Source organism: Phocoena phocoena, chromosome 15 (genome assembly GCF_963924675.1).
Source record: "Phocoena phocoena chromosome 15, mPhoPho1.1, whole genome shotgun sequence".
In the NCBI taxonomy this organism is placed as follows: Eukaryota; Metazoa; Chordata; class Mammalia; order Artiodactyla; family Phocoenidae; genus Phocoena; species Phocoena phocoena.
In genome coordinates, this window is record NC_089233.1 from 17400487 (window position 1) to 17424234 (window position 23748).

The following is a 23748-nucleotide window of genomic DNA, read 5'->3' on the forward strand; positions in this document are numbered from 1 at the left end:
TGCTGTATCTCTCTGTGTTTCAGATTCCTCAGCCGCCAAATGGGGATAATAATTGTATCCTTCTCATAGGGTTGTTGCCAAGTATTATTTTTAATTATAAGTGGATATATGTAAAAAGCTTACTCCAGTGTTTGGCACCTAGTAAACATTCCGTAACGTCAGTGATTGCTATTATTTAGGTGGTAGCTACTTTGTGCCAGGCGCTGCGCGAGGTGTTTTATACCCAGTCTCGTTCACTCCTCAAGGCAGCCCCGTAGAGTGGGCCTTGTTGTCCCCACGCTGCGCCAGAGTTTGCACAGCATCTCTGAGGTCGCAGAGCAGGGAATGGTGGGGGACCCACTTGTCCAGAGAGCGCACCCCAAGCAGGCTCCCTCGGCTTCTGTGCAAGGTGCTTTCAAAGGGCTCAGTGCCTCCAAGGGAAGGATCAGAGATGGGCAGATAACTAACAAGAGGCTGCATCAGGCTGCCCAGCCCATCGCCATGAAATGTGACCGAAGAGAAATGATGAAAGGGGTAAAAAAAAATCTTGTCGGGATGGGCTGAGTCTTTTGTGATTAGTTTACATGACTCCCCGCACGATGAGATTCTGATAACCAGTACCTTGGTGCCGTCTGACCTGCTGGGTAGGGACCCTTCCCCTCTCCACAGTGACAGCTCCAAACTGGTTATTAGAGGCCCCTTCTCCTCTTCCCCTCTTAGAAGAGCTCCCGGAAGAAAAAAGCAAAAGGCTGCGATACCACGACGAGGCCGACCAGAGCGCCCTGCAGAGGATGACGCGGCTGCGCGTCACCTGGTCCATGCAGGAGGACGGGCTGCTCGTGCTCTGCCGGATCGCCAGCAACGTCCTCAACACCAAGGTACCCGGCCCAGCGCCCCCGCCCCCTCCCAGCCTCTGGCCCGCTGATTTGCGAGTCCCTCTCGTTCTGGGACCCACATAGGGAGGCTCATGCCTGGGACCTCTCATCCATCCCATCTGCTCCACTTGGCCACTGGGAGAAGCATTTCCCTGAATCCTAGCAATGGATACCACGCTCGTTTTCTCCTTTTGTTTTGTTTTAATTTTATTGGGGTGTAGCTGATTTGCAGTGTTGCGTTAGTGTCAGGTGTATAGCAAAATTAATCTGTTACACATACACATAGATCCACTCTTTTTCAGATTCTTTTCCCATTTAGGTCATTAGAAGGTACTGATAGAGGTTCCCTGTGCTATACGGCAGGTTCTTCATAGTTATCCGCGCGCCCGCCATGCTTATTTTTGCACATCTGTTTCCTGGCTTCGGCTCACGCATCTATGTCTTTGCCTGGCTGCAGGCCACACGGCTGAGAGCTGTGCTCTCCCTCGCTCTTCACCAGGAATCTGACCCTTCCCTGCTCCCCGCCTCCCACCCTCATCTGCCTGGAAAGCTCCTATTTATCTTTCAGTAACCGCTTACCATCTCTGGAAAGGCTTCCCTGATCCTGCCAAAGGGAAGTAGTCACTGCGTTCTCGCTCTGCCCCTTGGACGTGTACATTTCACGCTGCTCCTTTGGCTTCTGGCACCTCTTAGCCCACTGGAGTGGCTGCTTCTAGAGGCAGAGAGACTTCTTACTTGCTTTTGTAGCTGCAGCCCCTCGCGTGGTGCCTCCCGTGCAGTAATCCCTCTGTCCGTGCGGACCAAGTCAGCGTGGGACGGTGGCTGTCCCCAGCTTCACTCCCCGCCTCCCATGCCATGCCAAGGCGAATGTCCCATCAGGCTGGTTCCCAGAAGCCACCCGGAGCGTGGGCTGTGCCAGTGTCCCGCCCAGGGCCCCTTCCAGGCAGTGACACCGCCACGGCGAATGTCCCATCAGGCTGGTTCCCAGAAGCCACCCGGAGCGTGGGCTGTGCCAGTGTCCCGCCCAGGGCCCCTTCCAGGCAGTGACACCGCCACGCAGAGTAGGTGAGGCGGCTTCGTAGGAGCTCCGTTTGTGTTTCCTGTTCTCAGCCATACCAGCCAAGAGAAACCCACTGAGAGCTCTGACACCCTGCCTGCAAGCTCATTAAATCCCTTTTCTTTATTATTATTGCCCCAGATTTTCTTATCCCTCCACCCCTTCCTAAATCCCCACCCAATCCCTTCTGCCAGGAGGAACCCGAAGGCGTGTTGCTGTCCCTAATACCTGGCCTTGTCTCATCACAGCACTGATGGGACAGGCCTCTCCCCCGCCCTCCACGCAGCCAGGGGAGCCAGGAGAGCCTTGCACGGACCCTCCACTCATTCGCTTCAACTTACACCAGATTCCTGGGCCCACTCCTGCTGGGGCGCTAAAAAAAAACCCTGTCATCAAGCCCCTTCCTTACCTGGGCTGTGCCTTCCTGCATGTGTTCACTGAGGGTCTCCTGAGTCTGTGACTCAGCACGTCCCATTGCCACTAGTGTAGCCACAGGCGCCGTACACAGAGCGTTCTTGAGTGTACACGGTGGGTACTTAAACCTCTACAACCGTCTAATGAAATGCATCTTCTATACGCCTGACCTCCTGTGGCGCAGTGCCCTCCAGTCAGTATTACCCAAGCACCCTCTGAGCACCTCTCCTAGTCACCAAAATATACTCTTCCCACTGGACCTGGAGGATTTGTCTTATTCCTCTCTGCCCAGCACCCTCTCAGGGCCAGGCACGTGGTCAGTGCCCAGTAAATGTGACTGAGTAAATGCGTGAGGTGACAGTATTGAGTGTCTGCTGAGGAAAGAGCTTCCACAGGACGTATTCCCCCCTCCTTTACATTAGTGACCCATAATGTGGGCTCCGAAGATACTGAGTTTGTGTCTTGGCTTGTGTTTAATCCAGGTGAAGGGCCCGTTTGTCCCCTGGCAGGTCGTGCGGGACATCCTGCACTCAAGCTTGGAAGAGTCTTTGGATAAAACATCCCATTCGGTCGGACGAAGAGCTCGCTACATAGTCAAAAATCCACAAGCCTATCTGAACTATAAGTAAGCCTCCTTTGAACTTCCATGACTCCAAGACGAGGGGATCCCAGTGCTTCTAGTTCATTCTTTACACTTCTTTCATCCCGTTTGCTTAAGAGTCGGCTGTAAAATCCAGATAGATAAAATCTGAGTCGTCCAGTAGCACGTCAGTAGTCTGTTGGAGACTGTTAGTGAGATTGTCCTTGATTTGGGGGGCTGGGTGTGATTCTGGGCACTTTCACATTCACGGTGTTACTTACACTTTAGAACAGCTGTGAAGCAGGTGCTCCTTTGTTACAGGTGAAGAAGCAGGCTAGGTGACAGCGCTGAATGTTACCTCTTCACCTCACCCGAGTAGCGTGTGGTGAAAGCAGAGGCCTCTGCCCATTTCCACTAGGGTTTCGACACTCCAGAGCAGCCCTTGATGTCTCCGTGTTAGTGGTCCATCACATGGCTCACTCCAGAAAGGAGCTAGACAGGAACGGGATCAATGGACCAGATGCACTCAGCTATTTCCTCAGCAGAGCCGGGCGTTCCCTAAAGACGTGAGGGGATGGCAGCTGGCCAGGAGCTGCAAAGCCTCCCCCATCGTCAGTTGCCAGGGAGGCTGCCCGCCGTCTGTTTCTCTCAGGGCCATGGTGTAAAGCCGTCCTCAGCCCCGTCAGACTCCTGCAGCTCCCTCCCGCCGCCGGCGTGGGCTCGAGTGGGGAAGCCCAGCGGGTGGTGTGGGAGGGTACCCGAGTGTTGCAGCCAGCATGAGGGTGAGGCCGGGAAGCGGAGCTGCTTCCACCAGCTGATGTTCGGGCCGCGGGTCAGTGGGAGAGCTTGGCTCCGGGTTGATTCCGAGCCGTGCGCTGCCTGCAGTCAGCCAGGTTGCAAGGAAAGCAGCCCAGCCCTGGATTGCAGACGAGACTCAGCCCTCTGCCCAGGCTTCTCAGTCTCGGCGCTGCCGACATGTGGGGCGGCTCATTCTCTGTTGTGGGGTGTCCTGGGCACTGTGGGGTGTTTAGCAGCCTCCCTGCTTCCACCCCCGAGGTGCCAGTGGCAACCTGCCCACACCCACCACCACCCTCAACCCCACCCCCCCGCCAACTGTGACAATCAAAAATGTCTTCACACGCCCCACCCCGGGGGAGCAGATCGCCCCGACGAGAACCACTGGGTTAGACACACCAAGGGGCCTTTCTGTGTGAAGCCACTTCCCCAGTGCACGGAAGACTCTTAGAATGTTCTGTCTGAAAAGGCTCTGATCACCTGGTCCAGAGTCCTCCTTTTTGCAGAGTGGAAAACAGGCCCAGAGACAGCATGCAAGTTGGCCGGGGTGACAGTGAGCTGGCGGTGAAGTGAGATCTGGAAGTTGGGTTTCCTGGCCCCTGCCTGACGCTCTTCCTCTTGTCCTGCAGCAGCCGGGGAAGGGGGACATGAAGGGGGCTGCAGGGTGCGCAGGCCAGGTCTCCGTCCACTGCAGCTCAGAGTTGTGGGACCTGGGACGGGGCATTTATCCCCTTAGAGGCTGTGAGCAGAACGATACCAATAGTAACCACACCCGTCCCACCTGCCCTGGCCCTTGGCTTCTGTGTGACCTCGGGGGCAGGGGCGGACCTTACACCTCACTGAGCTGTGACGTGGAATGACAGTCTCTACCTTGCAAGCTCTTTATGAAGGAGCAGCTTCAGCTTTCAAAGTGCGCAGCTCCTAGGAACCCAGCAAACGCTGGTTGTCTTTCCCTCCGTTTCCCTTTGGGCGGGTCAGGCTCTTTTGGTGCCTGGAGGTGTGAAGATGTGTGCAGTGGACAGAGTGCTGGAGGAGGCTGGAGCTCTTAATACCAAACACCAGGGCCTGTTTTTACATATAAGATCCTCTTTGACATAGGTCTCTCCTGTGGTCCTAGCCAAACCCCCGTGAGGGCAGGCGGGTGGAAGCTACTGTTCTCGGTTTGCACGTGGAGGACAGAAGCACAGAGAAGTTGAGATGTGAAGCGTGAGCACAAACAGGCCGACCCCAAATCCTTCGTTTTCAAAAGCTATAATCACCCAGCAGGCACATAAGCAGATCAGACTTCGTGTTTACCCAAGGCCAGAACTGTTAGGACAGAAATCTTCCGGTGGTTCTGGACGTGGGCATCGTTACATTGCCCAGACCTCACTGTGGCCTGCTCTCCCCACAGGGTTTGCCTCGCCGAGGTGTACCAGGATAAGGCGCTGGTTGGAGATTTCATGAATCGAAAATGCGACTACGGAGACCCAAAGGTGGGCCCCGTGCGGTGGTCGGGCTCAGCCTGCCCTGAAGGCAGGGATTTCTAGGTTCTAGTCTGGTCCTCTGGGTCCCACGGTGCCTCTGTCAGCCTTGCAAACATGGGCTTTCCCCCTGCTCATTTGGGAAATTGACTTGTCAGTTCTTTGGCTGTGGCCCTCACTTGATCTGGGTCCAGCATCAGTTTTAAAGATGATTAGAATTTGCCATGTCTCTTTGCGACGCTGCTGTGTCTTGGGTCTATTTTATTAAGAAAATAGGGTTGCTCTTCAGAAATTACAAACAGCTAGACTTCTGGAAAGCTCGTGGATAGGCCATGAGTTTTTTTGTTGTTGTTTTTTTTTTTTAATTTAAAATTTTTTTCTTTTTGGCTGCGTTGGGTCTTTGTTGCTGTGCGCAGGCTTTCTCTAGTTGTGGCGAGCTGGGGCTACTCTTCGTTGCGGTGTGCGGGCTTCTCATTGTGGTGGTTTCTCTTGTTGTGGAGCATGGGCTCTAGGCGCGCGGGCTTCGGTAGTTGTGGCGCACGGGCTCTAGAGCACAGGCTCAGTCGTTGTGGCGCACGGGCTTAGTTGCTCAGCGGCATGTGGGATCTTCCCGGACCAGGGCTCGAACCCTTGTCCCCTGCGTTGGCAGGCAGACTCTTAACCACTGTGCCACCAGGGAAGCCCGACCATGAGTTTTCTTTCCGAGTTTTCTGTGGGTGGGGCCGGGACGGTGATTGACAAGGAAGGAAGCTGTCTTTCCAGACCCAGGCTTCTCTGCTCTGTGGCTCAGAGTCTGCTCACCCCTCACTCATTGAGCTAACACCAGACTCCGCTGCGTGTATGTCCGGCCTTGCGCCAGGCGAGACCAGCTGAAATGGAGCCACAGGGCAGTGGGGGGCGGGCAGAGAAGTAAATGCGGACCGCAGAACAGTGCAGCCACCCTGAGAGAGGAAAGCACGGGCCGCTGAGGCCTCAGAGGGAGAATTAGGAGTGCTTTTGATGCAGGTGATGGAAAAAAAACATCACAGGGGCTTAAGGCTTTTTTCCCCCCATGTGCCAAGCAGCCTGGAAGTAGGCCATCCTATGCAGGTGTAGCAAAGCAGAGATGTCCTCAGGATCCCAGGTTTATCCTGTCACTCCGTCCCCATCCCTGGTGGTCAGCTTTCCATCCTCATGCTGGTCACCTCATGGCTGCCAGGTAACTGCTGGAGCTCTGTCCTCACAACAGAATCCCAGGGCAAGAAGAAGTGGGGAGAGGGCCCTTGTACCAGGGAGGGGACAACCTTTCCCAGAAGATCTGTCCTGACTCACCTCGGGAAGCTGGGCAGGCTGTCTCCCCACACCTAATTGGGGCTGGCTCCACTGCCAAGAAAGAACGGGATAAAGGAAGTAGGCGACCAACGGCGTCTACTACAGAGGGCTTTTCAGATGTGTCAGCACTGAGCCCAGACTGCAGAGATGAGGGACCAGCAGAGGAAAGGCAGAGGAGGAAGGGGGGCGAGGTGCCCCATGGGAGGACGGCAGCGAGAGGCGTCAGAGAGGAGTGTGAACTTGTCCTGTAGTGCTGGACACCGGGTGACAGGGTGACGGGGTCGGTTTGCCGGCCACACCATGGAGGATGAGTTGGAGGTGTGAGCCTGGGGGTGGCGAGGCAGCGAGGGACCACGCTGTGATCCAGGTCTGCACTGGGATGGTCGCAGGTTGGGTTCAGAGGAGGGAGGGGTTCAAGGTTGAGCGTGGCGGTGGAGGCCGACTTGCACAGGTGCGTCACAGAGGGACAGACCTGGGGGGAGGGAGGCGACAAGGGGACACAGGCCTGCTGATTGGAGGAGACTGCACAGGACATGTTCGGGGCTCCCATCTGGGGCTTGGGGGAGAGTGCTGGCGGCGCCGGTGTAAGGCTCTCCATCTCCGAGTGAAGTGGTGAGCGCCTGTCACCTTCCCGGGGGCCTGGGGAGGCAGGAGGGCACAGGAGACAGTGTTTCTGTCAATGTCTCTGGGAGGTCGCTGCCGAGGGAGTTTGCTACAAGAGTTTCCCTCAATGCGTCTTGGTGAAACCTCCATTCAGGGAGAAAAAGGGCTTAACATCTCACTCTCTCATGTTGAAAGGTTTGTGCCAACGAGTTTAAAGAATTTGTGGAGAAGCTTAAAGAGAAGTTCAGTTCAGCCCTAAGGAATCCTAACCTTGAAATCCCAGACACACTCAAGGAGCTGTTTGCCAGGTAAGGTTCCCTTGGGAAGGTTCTGTGTGAACTTTGGGGCAAGAGGAAAAGTCACCGGCCAGGACCGCCACGGGTGTGTCCCCCACCAGCCGTTCCACTTGACCTTGCAGCGAACCCTGCACTACCCTTGACTCTGGGTGCCCTCGTCTCCTCTCATGGGCGCCTTGAAAATGGGAGGCACTGCCATCCCTCGCGCCCCACCAAGTACTCCCTTCCATTACAGGAAGGCCCTGCTCTGACTTAATTCTGGCTTGCTCGAGTATTTGAGCCCTTTTGCTATGATTGCTCATTTTAAGCACGAGGAAACACTGAGGTGTACTTAACTTCCCAGGGTCACAGTGCTAGTGAGCCCCAGGCCAGGATTTGAACTTAGGTAGGTCTGACCCCAGAGCCCCTGCTCTTTCCAGCTCAGCCACTGGGCATCTGGAAAAGAACATGCTTGGGTTTGAGCCCGGACCTGTGAAACTTGAAAATCTTGAGTGCTATGAACCAGACCTATTTCCACTGCTTAATCTAAACGTGAATCCCTTCTCTTCACCATCTTCATTAGGATAGTCACTCTCGCCACCGTATTTCCACGTTTCCTCCTGTAGAGACAACGTCCATCCATCAGGTCCCACTGTGCACTGTGTGGTACCTCTTCAGTGAGCCGTCTGCGTTTCCGTTGGGGATCTCGTCCTTTCATTCACCCAACAAATAGTTGATGTCGTGCCCACCGTGTGCCAGGGCCAAGGAGCGATTTGTAGTCGCTTACAGATCTTGCCTTTGCCACAAACTCTTCCCCGGAACCCACAAGTGGCATGGTTTCTCTCCAGTCTTGAAGATGTTTCGAGTGGCCTGTTTACCTATGTATAATTTCTGTCCCCACATATTTTCAATAAATTTGTGGGGCAACTTTTAGTTATGAAAGGAGATGTTTAAGAGTTTTAAATAAGAGTTCATGACCCATCTAGCGGAAAGAAAAACGTTCCAGCTGTAACAGTTTACCACTGAATTTGATCTTGAGCATCCAGGCAGGCAAAGCAAAAAAGAAGATGCTTCCAAATATTTTCTTGTTTGACCAAAACCAGGTCACGTTTCTCTGAAAAGGTGCTTTGTCTTGTTCCTAAATTGTAGGAAGCATTTGCGATTGCAAAGATGAGTTTTGACTTTAGTTTTGTAGAAACCAAAGAAATGTCTCAGATAGGTGGCCATGTTGTTTTGTAGAGTTCTATGATTTACTTCTATATTTATTTGCTTGGTATGAACCCAATAAAACAATATTTCTTGGAGCTCAGAAACGTAGACCGGGGGTTAACCTGTAATCCCATCACGTGATACAGCTATGCCCTGTGGGGCGTTTTCTCGCCACCTTCTTCCTTATGCTTGTTCTTCATCATGGTGAACCCACAGCTGTCTGTCCTCCGGTAACACTTAACAGTCGCTCCCTGTGAGTTCACGTCTCCTTGTTGCCTCAAAATGGTCATTTCCTCAACCCTCATTCTTGCAACACACTCAATTTGATGGGCAGAACGTGGTGTTTTCTCATTTTAATTAACATGTACATGTTTCAGTTTTAGGGACTTTAGTGTTTTTTCCGCCGTGTTAGCCAGTCAGTAGCCACCTCCTGCGAGCATCCCCTTGGCTATGGAAGGTCAGTTGGGCTCCGTTCACAAGTTCTTCTGTTTCCTATGCAGATACCGAGTTTTGATGATTGGAGATGAAAAAGACCAAGTCAGGAAAGAGGATGAACTTAATAGGCAAGTACTGACGGACCCAGTGCCTTTCCTAGGCCGCTTGACTGGGTTGTCCGCAGCCTAGTACAGGATCGTCTAGGGCCGAATCTAGCCTGGTGCCGGTTTCAGGAAATAAAGTGTCATTGGAACACAGCCACACCCATTGCACGTGTAGTCTGCACTGCTTTCACGCTCTCACGGCAGGGTTGAGTGGCTGCAACAGAGACCACTGGGCCCAAAGAGACTAAATTATTTATTATAAGGCCCTGTGCGGGGAGAGACCCCTCACCCCACTTGTCACTGGCCCAGCCTGAGGACGGGTTGGGGAAGGGGTTTGAACTCCTAGCCCATGAACTTCCCAAGCAAAAACTCCCTTGGGACTTCCCTGGTGGTCCAGCGGTTAAGACTTCGCACCGCCACTGCGGCGGGGCGCCGGTTTGACCCCTGGTGGGGAAACTAAGATCCGACACGCTGTGCAGCACTGCGAAAAGTAAAAAAAAAAAAGAAAGAAGCCTCAGCCTTTTCTTCCCATCTTGGATAATCAGTGTTCAATTTGGTTTTTAGCTCTGTATTCAATGAAAAGCCTATTCTCGTTGGAGAAACAGTTGTTTAAAATTAGACAAAAAGAAAATCTAAGCACTAACCACACGTGTTGTCATGAAAACCCGTTTCCAGGTTATGTCACCCCTTGCCCACCAGACTGAAACTTTTTCCCTGTGAAAATGGACCAATCAGTAAGGCATAAAAACCATCATTTCTTTTGTTTCGGTTTATGACTAGTTTGGACATTCGTATCACTTTTGTGAGATTCAAAACTTTTTTGAGACCGAATCTACCCAAGATGAGCGGTGCCCTGCGGCCTGTGGGCTCACGTGGCCCTGTTGCCTCGTCTCTTTCAGCGTGGATGACATCCACTTCCTGGTGCTCCAGAACCTGATCCAGAGCACACTGGCCCTCTCAGACAGCCAGATGGAGATCTACCAGTCATTTCAGGTGGGTGTCGGGGACGCAACGTCAGCTTCACAGCAGTGCTCTGGAACTCGGGGCCCTTCCCAGGCCGGGCCGTGTGAGGTTTCCACCCCTTCACTTCACTGCAGGGCCTCAGAGGACCTGATTGCCCCTGGGACTCTAGCCCTCACTCCGTTCATCTTTTTTTTTCTTCTTTTTTTTTTTGGCCACTCCCGAGCCTGTGCTTCCCTTGTTTCTAATGATTGCAAAAGTGTGTTCCAAGTAGAGCCTGTCTACTTTTGTATTTAGTCTCTAAACCCAAAACTCAGCTCTTCAAGCCAGTTTGGAGCATGAGGGGGAAAAAAATAAGAAAACGAAAGGCTGGTGTTATTTCTCATCCCACTGATCTGTTTAGACGGGTGCTGTCCCAAACTTGTGGGGATGCTTCTGAGTTAACTGGAGAGCTCTTGTGGCACGTGGGCCCCAGGCCCCCCCGCCCTGACAGTCTGCAGTCAGGAGTGGAGGGGGCAGGACCCTGACGAGCTCTCCTGCCCAGCCGGGGTTAGAGCTAGCAGGACCTCGGGGGTCGGTCCAACCCCCATCACACGAGAAAGCCCAGCCCCCAAGTTATGGCAAGAGCCTGGTCCCTGTGTCCCAGCCAGGGCCGTGGCCTCACGTTTCCTTCCTCTAGCTCCATTTCCAGTTTGGGTCTGAGCAGTAGGGATGGTGCCAAGGGGCTGTCACTCTCGCTGACCACCCAGGGTGTGGAAAGTCGCATGAGAGAGAGCACCTGAGCCCAAGGAGGACACGGGGCCCTGCTTCAGCGACCCCCTCCCCTTGGCAGCAGGGAGTGGGAGGTCATTAGGGATGAAGTCGGGGAATTCCCTGGTGGTCCAGTGGTTAGGAGTCCACGCTTTCACTACCAAGGGCCCGGGTTCCATCCCTGGTCAGGGAACTAAAATCTCACAAGCCACGTGGTGTGCCCACCCCCCCAAAAAAGAAAAGGGATGAGGTCAGAGGCCACCCGGGATCCTACCAGGCTCCCTGCAGCCCCGAGCTTCTGGGAGGTGTGCTGCAGGAAGGTGGACGTCACAGGCACCCCAGATGGCGGTAGTTCACTGTGTCTGTGACAGCCCAGCCTCTTGGGAGTCTTGACGGGCTGTGCCGCACCCCCTGCTCACTGTGTGTGGTCTGTGCGCCCTGTTCCGCGCCGGCGGCCGTCTGGGGAGTGCGCGCATCCTCGTCTTCACGTGGAAGAGACAAGCAGAAGGTGTAGGTGTTTCACAGGAAGCTGGATTCAGCTTCCACTTCCGCTTGGGGGGAAGCAGTGATGACCTGACGGCCGCGTCCTGCTTCTTCCCTCCGCCCCGCTCAGTCTTTCCCCATCAGCCTGCTAGTCCGTGCACCAGGACGCACGTAGAGTTGGTACCTGGAGAAATCGAGGGCACTGTGCGCACCTCGGACTGACAGGACCCAGTATGTGCCCAGACCCCACTCTGTCTCCGGGAGAGCCCCCCATGCTGCCCCGGCACCCCGACTGACCACCACTTGACTCCCAATCCCCTGGCCACTGGCTCGAGGATGAGCCCTCGTCCTCTCCCTGGTCGCGCCCCTCCCAGCAGTGTGGCCTCGGAAGATCCCTCGAAGCCGGTGAGCCTCAGTCTCCTGTCCCCCCGGGTCCCGGGGTCAGTACAGCAGAGAACTCTCTGAGCCAGGATTCTCAGACCGTGCCTGCAGGTTTTCTTGGCCAGTGCTTTGAACTTTGCTGGAGGCTGGTGTGTACTCGACATTTGCTGTCAATTGACTGAACCAGCGCTGTTCGGAAAACTGGAGTGACAGGACTGCCGGTCCCGCAGTCCTCTGAGCTGCTGCCCCTCTGGGCGGGATCCACATCTGAGAGCCAGGGAGCCATGGCGGCGTGGCCCACGGGGGGAGCCTCAGCACCCAGGACCCAACACCGCCCTCCATTTTGCCCCATGCTGGGTGCCAGGTGCCTGCTGGGGCAGCAGTACGAGTCGAGTCTGTGTTCTGGAAGAGGGTGACAGTGAATAAACAAATGAGATCGCTTCAGGTAGACACAGTTACTACGGAGAGAAGGAAACAGGTTAATGTAATTGAGTTGACAGCAGAGGAGCAGGACGGAGGAGGATTTGGCCTTTGAGGGGAAGTGTGTGAGCTGAGAGCTGAATGTTAGGAAGTCAGCCACGTAGAGACTGGGGGAGTGTGCTGTCCGAGAAATGGGAGCGGGAAGTGCAAAGGCCCCGAGGCGGCAGTGCCTTGGCTTGTTCAAGAAGCGTAAGGAAGCCGGTGAGGCTGGAGGGTGGTAAGCAAGGGCTGCACTTACTGTAGGAATCAAGGCCAGGGTGGTGGACCGGGTCCCACTCACGGGGGTCTCGTCAAGCCTAGTGAGGACTGAGAGTTCCCCCTGCAGACAGATGCCATCGGGGCTTCGAGGCAGGGAAGGAACGTGTGGTCTGATTTAGGCCTCGAAGGGCTACTTTGGCTGCTGTGCAGAGTGGTCGGGCTGGGGGCAGGGGGCCACGGGGAGAAACGATGGTGGCATGGCCCAGATGGTGGCAGTGTAGATGGCACAGACCAGATGTGTCTGGGAACATAGTTTGGGGGTAGAGCCCAGCAGACATGCTGATGGGTTAGGTCGTGGTAAGGGATACAGTGGTATCAGAGGTGATTCTGCGTCAGCTCCCAGCGTCTTTGCAGCCAGAGAAATAGGCATCCGCCTTTCCCTGCAGTTGCCTGTTCTCTGTACTCTCTGAGGTGACGTGAAGGTGGGTGCAGGCCGACCGTCGGGATGTGGGCTTCCTCCGGGCTCTCCCCTACCGCCAACCGCTTCCTCCATCAATGATCAGCTGTGGCTTCTGTGCACCCACATGTGGGTCTTCCCCCCGCCGGCTGGAGAGCCCTGCTCACCACGGCCTGCTGTGTTACAGACGTTCCGCCTCTACCGGGAGTACAAGGACCACATCCTGGTGAAGGCCTTCGTGGAGTACCAGAAGAGGAGCTTGGTCAACCGGCGCCGGGTCAACCACACGCTGGGCCCCAAGAAAAACCGCGCTCTGCCCTTCGCGCCCATGTCCTACCAGTTGTCCCAGACCTACCACAGGTGAGCACGGGGAGGGCGGGGCCTGTCTGCGGAGAGGAGCACAGGTGAGCGGAAGTGACGGGCGTCCCTCTTCATCAGAGAGCGGGGCGGCCTGGGCCTCGCGAGACACAGCCTCTGGGACCAAGTTTCTCATCAATGTCTGTCCCCGCTTCTATGGGAATAAGGTTAATGCTTGCCGTATTTTGTGTTGGGGTATTTTACCAATTTTGTAGGTAGTTTGTTTCCCTTTTTCCCATCAGATTGGGGAGTTTCTAATAATTAGACCAGCTAAAAGTGCACCCTCCCGGTTGGGCATAACCTCGGTCCTAACCTTCACAGCTCCGAGCTGTACCAGGCCGCCTGCCTTGCAGGCTCACACACTTCATTTGGAAGCCATCATGTACTTTTTGGGTTTTTTTAAGTTGCTCTTTTTATATATATATAAATTTATTTATTTTGGGCTGCGTTGGTCTTTGTTGCTGCGTGTGCGCTTCTCATTGCGGTGGCTTCTCTTGTTGGGGAGCACGGGCTCTAGGCACGTGGGCTTCAGTAGTTGTGGCACGCGGGCTCAGTAGTTGTGGCTTGCGGGCTCTAGAGCGCAGGGTTGGTAGTTGTGGCGCACGGGCTTAGTTGCTCCTTGGCATGTGGGAGCTTCCTGGACCAGGGCTCGAACCCGTGTCCCCTGCATTGGCAGGCGGATTCTTAACCACTGTGCCACCAGGGAAACCCCATCGTGTACTTTTTAGACCCAGTTTGCGGCACGTCAGCAAGAGGTTGTTACAGGGTCTGGACAGAGGCAAGGGCTTGACTGCAGGCTCCGAGTGGAGACTGTGAGATCGAACACACGCATGTCCCCTCCCCTCTGTAGGGGTTCAGGGCTTGCCTTGTGTAAAGATGATTACAAAAAGCACGTTCATCTTCCCCAGTCTGGTACCGCGAGGCCTGGGGTGTTGGGTTAGATGAAAAGGTGCAGCATCTTCGTCTGAGATGGAAAACAGGGCTTCCAGGGAGAAGCCGGTGTGTTTAGTGTTGACGGCAAGATTTGAAGTGCCCTCAGCCCATCCGCACTAAGGCCTCCAGCACCCTGTCCTCAGAAAGGCCCTTCCCTTCTCTTTCTGCGTAGGATTTTCACGTGGCGATTTCCGAGTACCATCTGCACAGAATCATTCCAGTTCTTCGACAGAATCCGGGCTGCCGGCAAGTTGGACCAGCCTGATAATTTTTCCTTCAAAGACCAGGATAATAACGACTCCACGAGCGACCTGGTGGCATTTTCTTTGGACGGCCCTGGGGGACACTGTGTGGCCGTCCTGACCCTTTTCTCTTTGGGCCTTGTTTCCATGGACGTCAGGATCCCAGAGCAGATCGTTGTGGTGGACAGTTCAATGGTGGAGAACGAGGTCATTAAGAGGTAAGAGCCAGGGCAGCCGCGGGGCTGCTGCTCCGAGCGCCGTCGGGGGCTTTGGGCACCATCACTTCCTCTCAGGCTGTGGCATCTGCAGTTTTATGTCCTCAGTCATCTGGTTTTTATTTTCAACGAACACGTGCTGCGTTTCTCTGCGTCGCGCTTGGCATTGTGTGGGTATTTGCCGCACAGAGACAGCAGGGCCTCGGCAGTGCCTTCCGGGGGCTCCCGGGTCGGGGCCTCACGGATCCGTGAACCAGGGATTCCAGTACGGTGTCCAGCGCGGCACCTTCTGCTGGTGCCTCTGGGCGCCGGGGGAGCCAGAGGAGGGGGGTGACTGGGCCACACCAAGGCGAGGGACCCGGAACAGTGTGGCACGTAGGGTAGGGTAGGCAGAGCAGGGGGGTCGTTAAAGGTTCCTTGAGGCTGTAACAGCTGAATTGGGATTTAATGGAAAAGCAGGCATTTTTGGACAGAGGCTAGGAAGGGTTTCCAGGCCGAAGGGACAGCCCTTGCAGAGACACAGGGATAGGGACGTGGGGTGGGGGGCGGGTATGGAAGGCGGACGAGGGAGATGAATCTGGAGCGCAGTCTGTGCTAACCTGACCTCACAGCCGGATGCCAGGGCTGTGTCTGTGGTCGGAGCGCCGCTCTCTGAGGGGGCGGCCAGACCAGCAGAAGACTTGGCTGGGCTCCGTCGTCCAGGTCCGTTTTCTGCTCCTAGCCTGGGAAAGGACGGCGCCTTGGAAGAGGACGAGGATGAAGAGGAAGACTTGGACGAAGGCTCGGGGGCCAAGCGCCGGAGCATCGAGGTGAAAGCCCGCCAGGCCTCCCACACCAACTACCTGCTGATGAAGGGCTGCTGCGCCCCCGGCATCGTCAGCAACCGCAACCTCAACCCCAGCGACAGCATCGTGGTGAACTCCTGCCGGGTCAAGCTCCAGCTGCGTTGCACCCCGAAGCCCACCGGGCTCGGAGCTGCTGGTGAGTGCCCCCCAGCTGCCCCACGGCCCAGACCTGGGGCTCACGGCCAGGCTCCCAAGGCCACGTGCAGCAGCCACCACTGACTGAGCCAGAGCGGAAAGCAAAGGAAAAGCCCTGCTGTCCGCAGCAGCCGGCACAGAGGGCGCGCGTCCTGAGCTGCCTGCTTGGGGAGCCCTGGGCTGTGCCCGCTGTGCGGTTAGCGCTCGCCACGGTCTCTGCCTGAGTGTTGTCTTTTGACCTCTTGCTGTGAAAGATGAGCACTCTGCTTACATTCATTATCTCGTATCTCCTTTACTTCCAATTTTTACACTTTTCTGAGTTCTTCTGTTGATTGCCTTTGAGACGATAATGACTTGCTTAAACCTCCATTCCCTGCACCCTTAATCTCTGGCAGTCTCTCCTTCCTTCACGTAAAATGAGAATATTAGGGCCTCGTCCCTGCACTTCTCTTCCCCCTTCCTACCCCTTTCCTGCTCTGTCTGACTTGCCTTTATTTTCACGTGTTGAGGTGTTTACCTTCACGACCACAGTCAGTATTCTGTGCTGTGTCAGGAGCTTGGCCCAGGCAAAAATGTGATGGCCTGTAGCCTGTGGTCTGAGCAGAGACACCTTATACAGGAAGCACCAGAAAGCAGCCGTGGCTGGTGTGAACAAAAGTCGGGACTCATGGAGGGGTCCCGGCGTATCTCACGGGGTCTGCGAGCTGTGGACATGGGAGCATCAGGAAGGGTGGGGCCCGGGCAGCCTGAGTGGAGGGCCACCCCGCTCGCTCCAGAGCTCTAGGGTTCTGGCTCTCAGACCCCAGCCCCACCTCTGAGCCCTTCCCTGTGAGTCTTGAACAAGAGAATCATACTGGCTCTGGGGATCGAGTGGGCTGCAGTCAAGGGCCCAGGGCGGCCTGTGTCAGGAACCCGACTGCCAGGGACCCAACCGTGTCCACCCAGAAGGCAACCCCTGGACATTTGGGGGAGCAGTGAGTCGGTGTTGGAGCATGACCTGCCTCGGCATCGCTTGTACACTGGTCTGGTGGGGGAGGGGCTTCTCAGGGCTGATTCTGGTCCTCCTGGTCTCCACAGTCACTCCTCTGGAAGAGCTGATGGTGGGAACCTCCTGCCTCCCTGACACATTCACCAGGCTGATAAACAGGCAGGAGGACACCTGCAGCTTGGAAGAGTTCGCCCACCAGCTGGCGCTATCTGGGTACAAACCCGGAGACGTGTCCGCCGCCCTGGAAGTCCAGGGGGCCATCGCAGCGGCCGGTTGCTTTGGGGTGGACAGGGTGGAGTTGAGCCGAAGGTTCTCCGCCTTGGCGAGGACAGATGGGGAGCGCTCCCGGACCTTCGCAGACTACGTCCAGGTGAGCAGTGCTCTCAGGCAGCCTGTGGTAGCCAAACCAGAAGTAGCAACTCACGGGCCAGACGCAGGCTGCGGGTGGGCTTGGCTTGGGGCATGTAGTGGAATTTTTTCAGAAGCTGGATTCGTTGTCAACATTGAAGACAGGAGATCTTGCCTGAAATTTTGCCAGCTTCTCCTGAACGTTAGAAGGTCTGGCCACTCTGGGCCCTGTTTCTTCAGCACAGCTGGCCGGAGCCCCCCCGCAAGCCATGGGCCTTGTCCTCCCCAGCTGTCTGCTGTCTCCAGGTACCCTGCACCTGGTCCACAGTACTCACCACTTCGTTAGCGCAAGTCCGCGTGCCTGACGCGCAATGAGGCCCAACAAGCCGAAACGTCGGAGTTTGGAGGGGAGAAAGGTTTACTGCAGGGCCCTGCAAGGAGACGGGTGGCTCATGCCCCAAAAAGCCCCGAGCTCTCTGAAAGGTTTTAACAAAGCATTTTTAAAGGCCAGGTGAGGGAGAGGGGTCTCAGGGTTCATGATCAGCTCGTGTACAGTTCTTTGATTGGCTGATGGTGAGGGAACAGGGTGGTGTCACAGGGGTTATTTAACATTGTCAGTCCTTAGGTGCCAGTAGGTCTGGGGACTGCAAATTTAAATTTCTTCCATTTGATGGGGTGGGGGGTGGGGGGGTCGGACCTCTGTAAAACAATTCAGGAAAGTGCACCAGGTACTGTTACCTGGGTACTTCAGAGAGGAGCTAAAGCAGAGGGTGTGGGGGAAAGGCCTGCCCCGCAAAGGCCCCGTAGGGTCCTGCTTGGTTACAGCTTTCCCTGCCCGGACCCATTTTCATCAGTGACCCTTGAACCCAAAGAATGTGAGAAGAGTTGGACCTTTTAGATCAAGTGCCCCGGGACCTGGCTTGCCCTCTCGCGTGTCAGTTGTCATCGATGTTGTGTGTTACTGATGTTGCGAGGTGCCTGCCTTGCTGTGTGTTCTCGGGGCAGCGGGTGGGGGGGGGGGGGTGGAAGTCGACACTTGTCATTATCCAAGGAGTTCTTACCCATACAGGAAATACAAGAGGGCTGTTGAGTACCTTTCACTTGGTGTTGGATTGTTCTGAAAACTCATGGTGCCTCTGGGGCCCTGGGAGGGAGGGTGAGGATTTTCCCCAGGCCCCGGAGCTGCAGCCCAGGCAGCGGATCCCACTGACTGCCGAGAGGCGAGGGGCAGGCGGCTCCCTCTGTTCCCTGGCGTCCAGCACAGGGCCCTAGTGGCGCATGTGCAGCTAACCCTCCCCAGACCCGCACGATGTGGGTGTGAGTCCTGCGTCCAGGCTGTGAACAGGGGCAGACTCCTTGAATCTTGACGTGTGGGTTTTTTAATAAAAAAGAAAAAGATGTTGGTGAATCCTTGTGTGCTGCCCAGAGTTGGTGCAGGTCGTAGATAAGAACAAGGACGTGGGAAGAGGGCATGCGTGGTGAACGAGGGAAGGAGTCGCTGTCCTTCACTTGGGAATAATTATGGCTTTTGCAGAAGAACTTGCTAACCCTCGGGATGTTAAGTCTAGGAGGAGCTGGCCAGGCAGAAGGAGACTTGGAAGGTCACATCGGCTTTGAGGGCGCAGGCGGGGCCACCTGTCCTGAAGGAGCTGGGCTGGCGACTTGCTCAGAACGCTTAAACACCTCAGGCAGGGGAAGGGGGACCCCGATGACCCTGGGGATCCCTACGGACGCCGTGTGTCTCCTGCTTTTCCTAGGACCTCTTAGAGCAACAGCAGGTACTGGAAGTCGGCGGCAACACCGCTCGCCTGGTGTCCGTGGCCTCTGCCGAGCCCTGGCTCCTGCACTCAGTGCGGCTAAAAGACAAAGAGGAGGGCACTGACACTCAAAGAGAAGATCCCCAGGCCAGACCCCCCGAGGGGCCTTCCAGCGAGGACGACCCCTCTGAGAGGCAGGCACCACCTTCTCAGGGCCCCCTGAACGCCAAGAGGCGTGCCAGCTGGGCCAGTGCAGATGTGGACAGCCGGGGAGGGGGGGCCGACCCCGAGAGTGCCCCGGAGCCCCCCACAAAGAGGCCCACACTCCAGGACGTGCGTTTGGCCCCCAGCCTGGGGCCCAGAGCAGAAGAAGAACCAGAAACCCAGGTGCCTGCCCTGCCCACAGCTCCTGAGGACACAGGCGTGAGGGAGCCTCCCCCCAGAGCATCGGAAGCCAGGCAGGAGGACCAAGAGGGTGTCGGGGTGCCCGGCTCCCCAGGCCGAGAGCAGCTGAGCTGTCAGGCCCAGCCTTCGGAGGGCCCTGAAGACCCCAGAGGTACCAAACCCTGTCCCACACAACACCTTCCCCCACCCGCCCATTCTCTGTCACGGGGCCCGATGGGCCGGGAACCTGCTGCAGCCACAAAAGGGGCCTCTACCTCAGCTTTTCACGGCCTCGACTTCGAGGGGGAAGCTCTTGCCTATTGACACTCGTATTTCCACTAGAGGGCAGAGGCCTCAGATGCTCCTAAGCCGACCTGTGAATCATCAGGACAGGGCGCTCTCTTGGTTCTGGAAAGAGGTGTTTCCTGAAGCATCCCTGTCAGGAAGCAGAAAGGGGAGGGCTCTGGCCTCCCCAGGGGCCTGGCAGGTGCCCCGTTTTCCTCTCCCATGCTCTAATCCTCTGGGATGTCTTTGCCCAAGGGTTTCACACCCCCAGCTCTGCAGTCAGGGCTTCAGGCGCTCGCCGCTCCCCGGGGCGGGGCGTCCTCGGGCCCTGAGCACAGCTACACACTTGCACCCTGCCACCTGTCCCGTGTTGTCCTGGGCATGCAGGCTTTGCCCGCTACGCCCCGCCGCCCCGGGGTGAAGGCTCTGAGGAGCGGGACTGCTGTTGCTTTGTTCACTGCTTTATCCCCAGACCCAGAAGGACTTGCGGGATGAATGAGGGAGGGAGAGATGGGCCTCACCTTCTTCAGTCTCCCACACCCTTTCTCTCTTGTCAGGTTTGGCGGACGGTTCTGCGGCCGGGGGCCTCTCCCAGGCAGCGTGGGAAAGGTGAGTGTGCTTCGGACTCAGGTGGCCTGGGCCGGGTGGGGGGGAGCGGTGAGGGCCTTGGGGGGTTGTCCCCAGGGTCCAAGATCAGTTATTACGTGAAGGTCTTTCACAGAGATCTGTGTGGCACAGGGGTCCGGGACACGGGAGGGACTGTTGGTCCCGCTCCCTGGGGGGCCAGGCAGGTGCTCCTTGCACGTGGTGGACGAGGGCCAGCAGCGCTGACTGCTGTAGCGCCCGGTCCGTCGGGAACAGTGGGTGTCACAAAAGCCTTTCTGGCGAGGGGGCGCCTGCCCCAGTGTGTACATCACCCTCAGGTTGGCGGGGCCGTGCTCTCCCAGCTTAGATGTCGCCCCCTGCCAGGGCCCAGTCATGCAGTCAGAGCCAAGTGTCCAGCTACCGTGGGCTTGTCTCATGCCGGGACCCTGTGCGTCAGACCAGTCACTGGTTAAGCTTTTAGCAGAAACCTTCTAAGGAAAGTGTGTCTGGAACCCCCGTATACAGCACAGAAGTAGAACTTTTGAGTACAGACCTGAGAACTTGGTCAGAAGGCGAGGCAGCCAGTGGCCTGGGTCCCGGATGGAGCTGGTAAATCCAGAGGTCCTAGCACTTCCCCCGCCCCCATCCCCCTGCCCCCGCCAGTGTGCGGTGATGTGGGTCCGGCGCTCGTGGGCCGTGGGGCTGGGACCCCGTCTGTCCAGATGGGGGAGGGGGAGGTGGAAGAGCAAGAGGGAGACGGTCCCCAGCCCTGAGCCCCAGGCCAGGCGCCGGACCTCGCTGAGCATTGGTGTCCCATCCCCGGAGCTGGGACCACGCGAGCCTGACGCCCTCGTGCCCACCCCGCAGGGACTGTGAGAGCATCCGCTTCATCGGGCGCCCGTGGCGCATCGTGGACGGCCGCCTGAACACGCCTGTGATCAAGGGCATGATGGAGGGCATGCTGCACCACATCATGACCAGGCCCGGCGTGCCCGAGAGCTGCCTGCTGCAGCACTACGAGGGCGTCCTGCAGCCCCTCGCTGTGCTCGAGCTGCTCCAGGTGTGACTGGGCTCGGGGAGGGTCCTCATCGGGTCCCCGTCCCCCACTGCAGCTCCCTCTTCCTGGGTCTGGGCTTGAGTCTCAGAGGGCCAGGGTTGGTGGGCGCATTGGCTGAGCTCGAGGGTGTGGCCGCCACGTACAGGTTCGGCCCGCGGGGGTGCACTGGTCTCCTGGCAGCCAGCCAGGCTCCTCAGAAGAACCTCGGGCCCCGGGTGTCCCCCGCACTGCTTACTCCCCACCCCCCGTCAGCCCCACTGCCCTCTGAGGCTGCGGCGCAGGCTGAGCCCCACGCCCGCTTCTGTCCTCCTGCCTCTGGCCTCTGTGCCCTTCAGCGCTGCTGGCGCCCAGCCTCCCACATCCCCCACCCCTGCCCTGGGTTCCTGTCCCCAGGCCGTCCCTCACAGCACCCTTTCCCAGCCCCGAGCTGCTGCCCAGGCCTACATGTTGGCGTTCCCGGGGTCTTGCCTCTGACCCTCTCTCTAGACCAGGGCTCAGAGGCTCACAGGCCCACAGGGACAGGTGAGTAGTGAGTGACAAGCCCCCGTGGGTGGCAGGAGAGCTGGAGACGTGCTCGCGGCCTCCTGAGGGCAGCTCAGCCCAATGGCCGCCGTGAGCTCCGGCCCTGTGTGCCCTGGGCCTCCAGCTTTTCCACAGAAGTGGAAACGGGAAGTTCAGTGTGAAATTCCCCGCACTTTACAGCAGGTCTGGGCCAAACAGAACCCCATCTGGAAGCTGGCCTGCAAGCCCTACTCAACACAGGGCTGCTGTACAGAGGCTGGTCACGCGCTTCTCTCTCTTGCCCTGGGCTTTTGCCTAAACCCCCCTGGCCAGTCCCTACTCGTCTCTCAAGGCCAGGTTCAGGTGTTTGTTCTGGGAGCAGCTCCGGGCACAGAGGACGTGGTCCTCGAATGCCCCTGTGAACCGGTCTGTCTGTGTCATCTGCAGGGCCTGGAATCCCTCGGCTGCGTTCAGAAGCGCCAGCTGAGAAAGCTCCCGGCCGTCTCGCTCTTCTCTAAGCCGGCGGGCGGAGAGGCAGAGACGCCCCCCAGCCCAGGCGGGAGCCCCGTGGTCTTCTACGAGCCCACGCTGGACTGCACGCTCCGCCTGGGCCGCGCCTTCCCCCACGAGGCCAACTGGAACAAGTGGGTCCACTTCTGAGCCTCCTGTCCCAGCGCCGGCCCTGAGGAGAGCACGTTCTCTCCTGGGGTCCCACGTGTGCGGTGCAGCCTGGCGAGGTCAGGGCACGGGGGAGCCCTGCGTCCCGCCTGCTGCACGGACACACTGTGTGCCCAGCCTGCGGCCCTGCCTGTAGTTCCTGGCCTGGAACTCTGGAAGGAAGGCTGCCCGCCCGCCTGCTCCCAGGCCCTTCCAGGGCTGCCCCGAGGGCTGTGCTCCGTCAGCCCGGGGCCTGGGGGAGAGCTTGGAGACACTGGTCCCGCCTGCTCTCCTCCTCCTCGTGTTCCCGATCTCTCTGGAACCTGGGTTGTGGGGAGCGTCCTCCAAGGGCTTCCGAGGCGAGGCTGCCCAGGCCCCGAGCCTTCTGTAGGGACATCCACTGGCCAGTGAGGGGTCAGGAGCTGGGGGCCGTGGGGGTCTGCCCCATCCACGCAGACCTCGCGTTCCAGATTCCAGCCACCCTGCCGCGGAGGACTCTCCCTGCTCCCTGGAAAGCCCTTGTGGCCTGAGGGGCAGGGCCTCTTGGGGCCGTGTCACGGAGCGGGGCTGGGTGCCCCACTGCCGAGGGCCCGGCATAGACTTGCTCCTCTCCAGGCGGCACCCCTGACCCCTGGGCTGGGGCTGAGCCTGCGACCTGCCCGCAGGCCTCCTGCCACCTAGGAACGGGGGGTCCCGGCAGGTTTGGGGTTTGTTTTGTTCTTTCAACCTGTTATTAAGAAAAAAAAATCCCCTGGCATGTATTTATATATTTTTTAATTAAAGCGAAGTAAAATGCAATTTGTTGTGTGTGTTATCTAAAGAATCTTTGATCCCCTGGGGGCTCCTTGTTTTTCAACCTGGGAACAGCCGGGAATAAGATGTTGCCTGTAAAACCAAAGAGTCGGGGTGCTGGGCGCAGCCCGACCGCCTGCGGCTGCCTTGGAAGCCCATCCTCCCACTCAGCTGGGCCCGTGCCTGTCCCTTGACAGGCGTCTGGCAGCACCCAATCCAGGGCAGGCCTGCCGGCCAGTCGTGTCCCACAATGCCAGCAGGCCGCAGAGGTCTCAGGCCTGGGGCATGGATTTGGCCCGTGGCTGTTCTCTTTAGCCCACATTTCTTTTTCTGTTGTTTTTTTTAGTTTCCAACATTTTTTTAAAATTGGAGTTTTCACATTTTTTACAAATCCAGATCTCTGTCTTCTCTTGAAAGATGAGAAACCTGGTAACACTGCCTGTGACGGTCACACGTACGGGACCTGCCCCCCTAGTCACCGCCGCTGCACCCCCAGGCCCGGTCTCAGGCCCATTGCAACTCGTCTCACTCACAGCCTGCAGCTCCTGACCTGGCCCAGCTAGCGGCCCTGTGTTTCCATCCTCCCTCTGCCAGGCGCCTGGTCCCCGGGCCAGACTCCAGAGTGACGGGGCGGTGGGCAGGGGAGCGGGGCATGAGGTCTAGGGTCTTGAGGGTGAACCCCCCCTAGCACAGCCAAGACCTGGCCAAGTCTTAGCATCATTTTTACTCAAGTGTGGAAACCTAGCGTTTGGGGGGATTTTCTGAGATCAAGTAGAATAGTGGATGTGATCTGCTTTGTAAACATGCTGATTATGTGGGAGTGCGCTGTGTGGCAGGAGCAAGGTAAGGTTGGTTTTT

The 23748-nt window shown here is 57.2% G+C and overlaps 1 protein-coding gene across 1 annotated transcript in view; it reads left to right on the forward strand.

Annotated features, from left to right (window-relative positions):
• GTF3C1 (general transcription factor IIIC subunit 1) overlaps positions 1–22101 on the forward strand; it is a 71022-nt gene extending 48921 nt beyond the window's left edge. Inside the window, exons 24-37 of the mRNA XM_065893191.1 lie at positions 700–857; positions 2808–2950; positions 5094–5175; positions 7273–7385; positions 9062–9124; positions 10000–10093; positions 12997–13169; positions 14272–14559; positions 15278–15537; positions 16614–16894; positions 18630–19185; positions 19856–19907; positions 20751–20943; positions 21889–22101. Coding sequence (XP_065749263.1) covers positions 700–857; positions 2808–2950; positions 5094–5175; positions 7273–7385; positions 9062–9124; positions 10000–10093; positions 12997–13169; positions 14272–14559; positions 15278–15537; positions 16614–16894; positions 18630–19185; positions 19856–19907; positions 20751–20943; positions 21889–22101 — 2669 coding nt within the window. The remainder of the gene's footprint in view (positions 1–699; positions 858–2807; positions 2951–5093; positions 5176–7272; positions 7386–9061; positions 9125–9999; positions 10094–12996; positions 13170–14271; positions 14560–15277; positions 15538–16613; positions 16895–18629; positions 19186–19855; positions 19908–20750; positions 20944–21888) is intronic.
• Positions 22102–23748: the final 1647 nt, after the last annotated feature.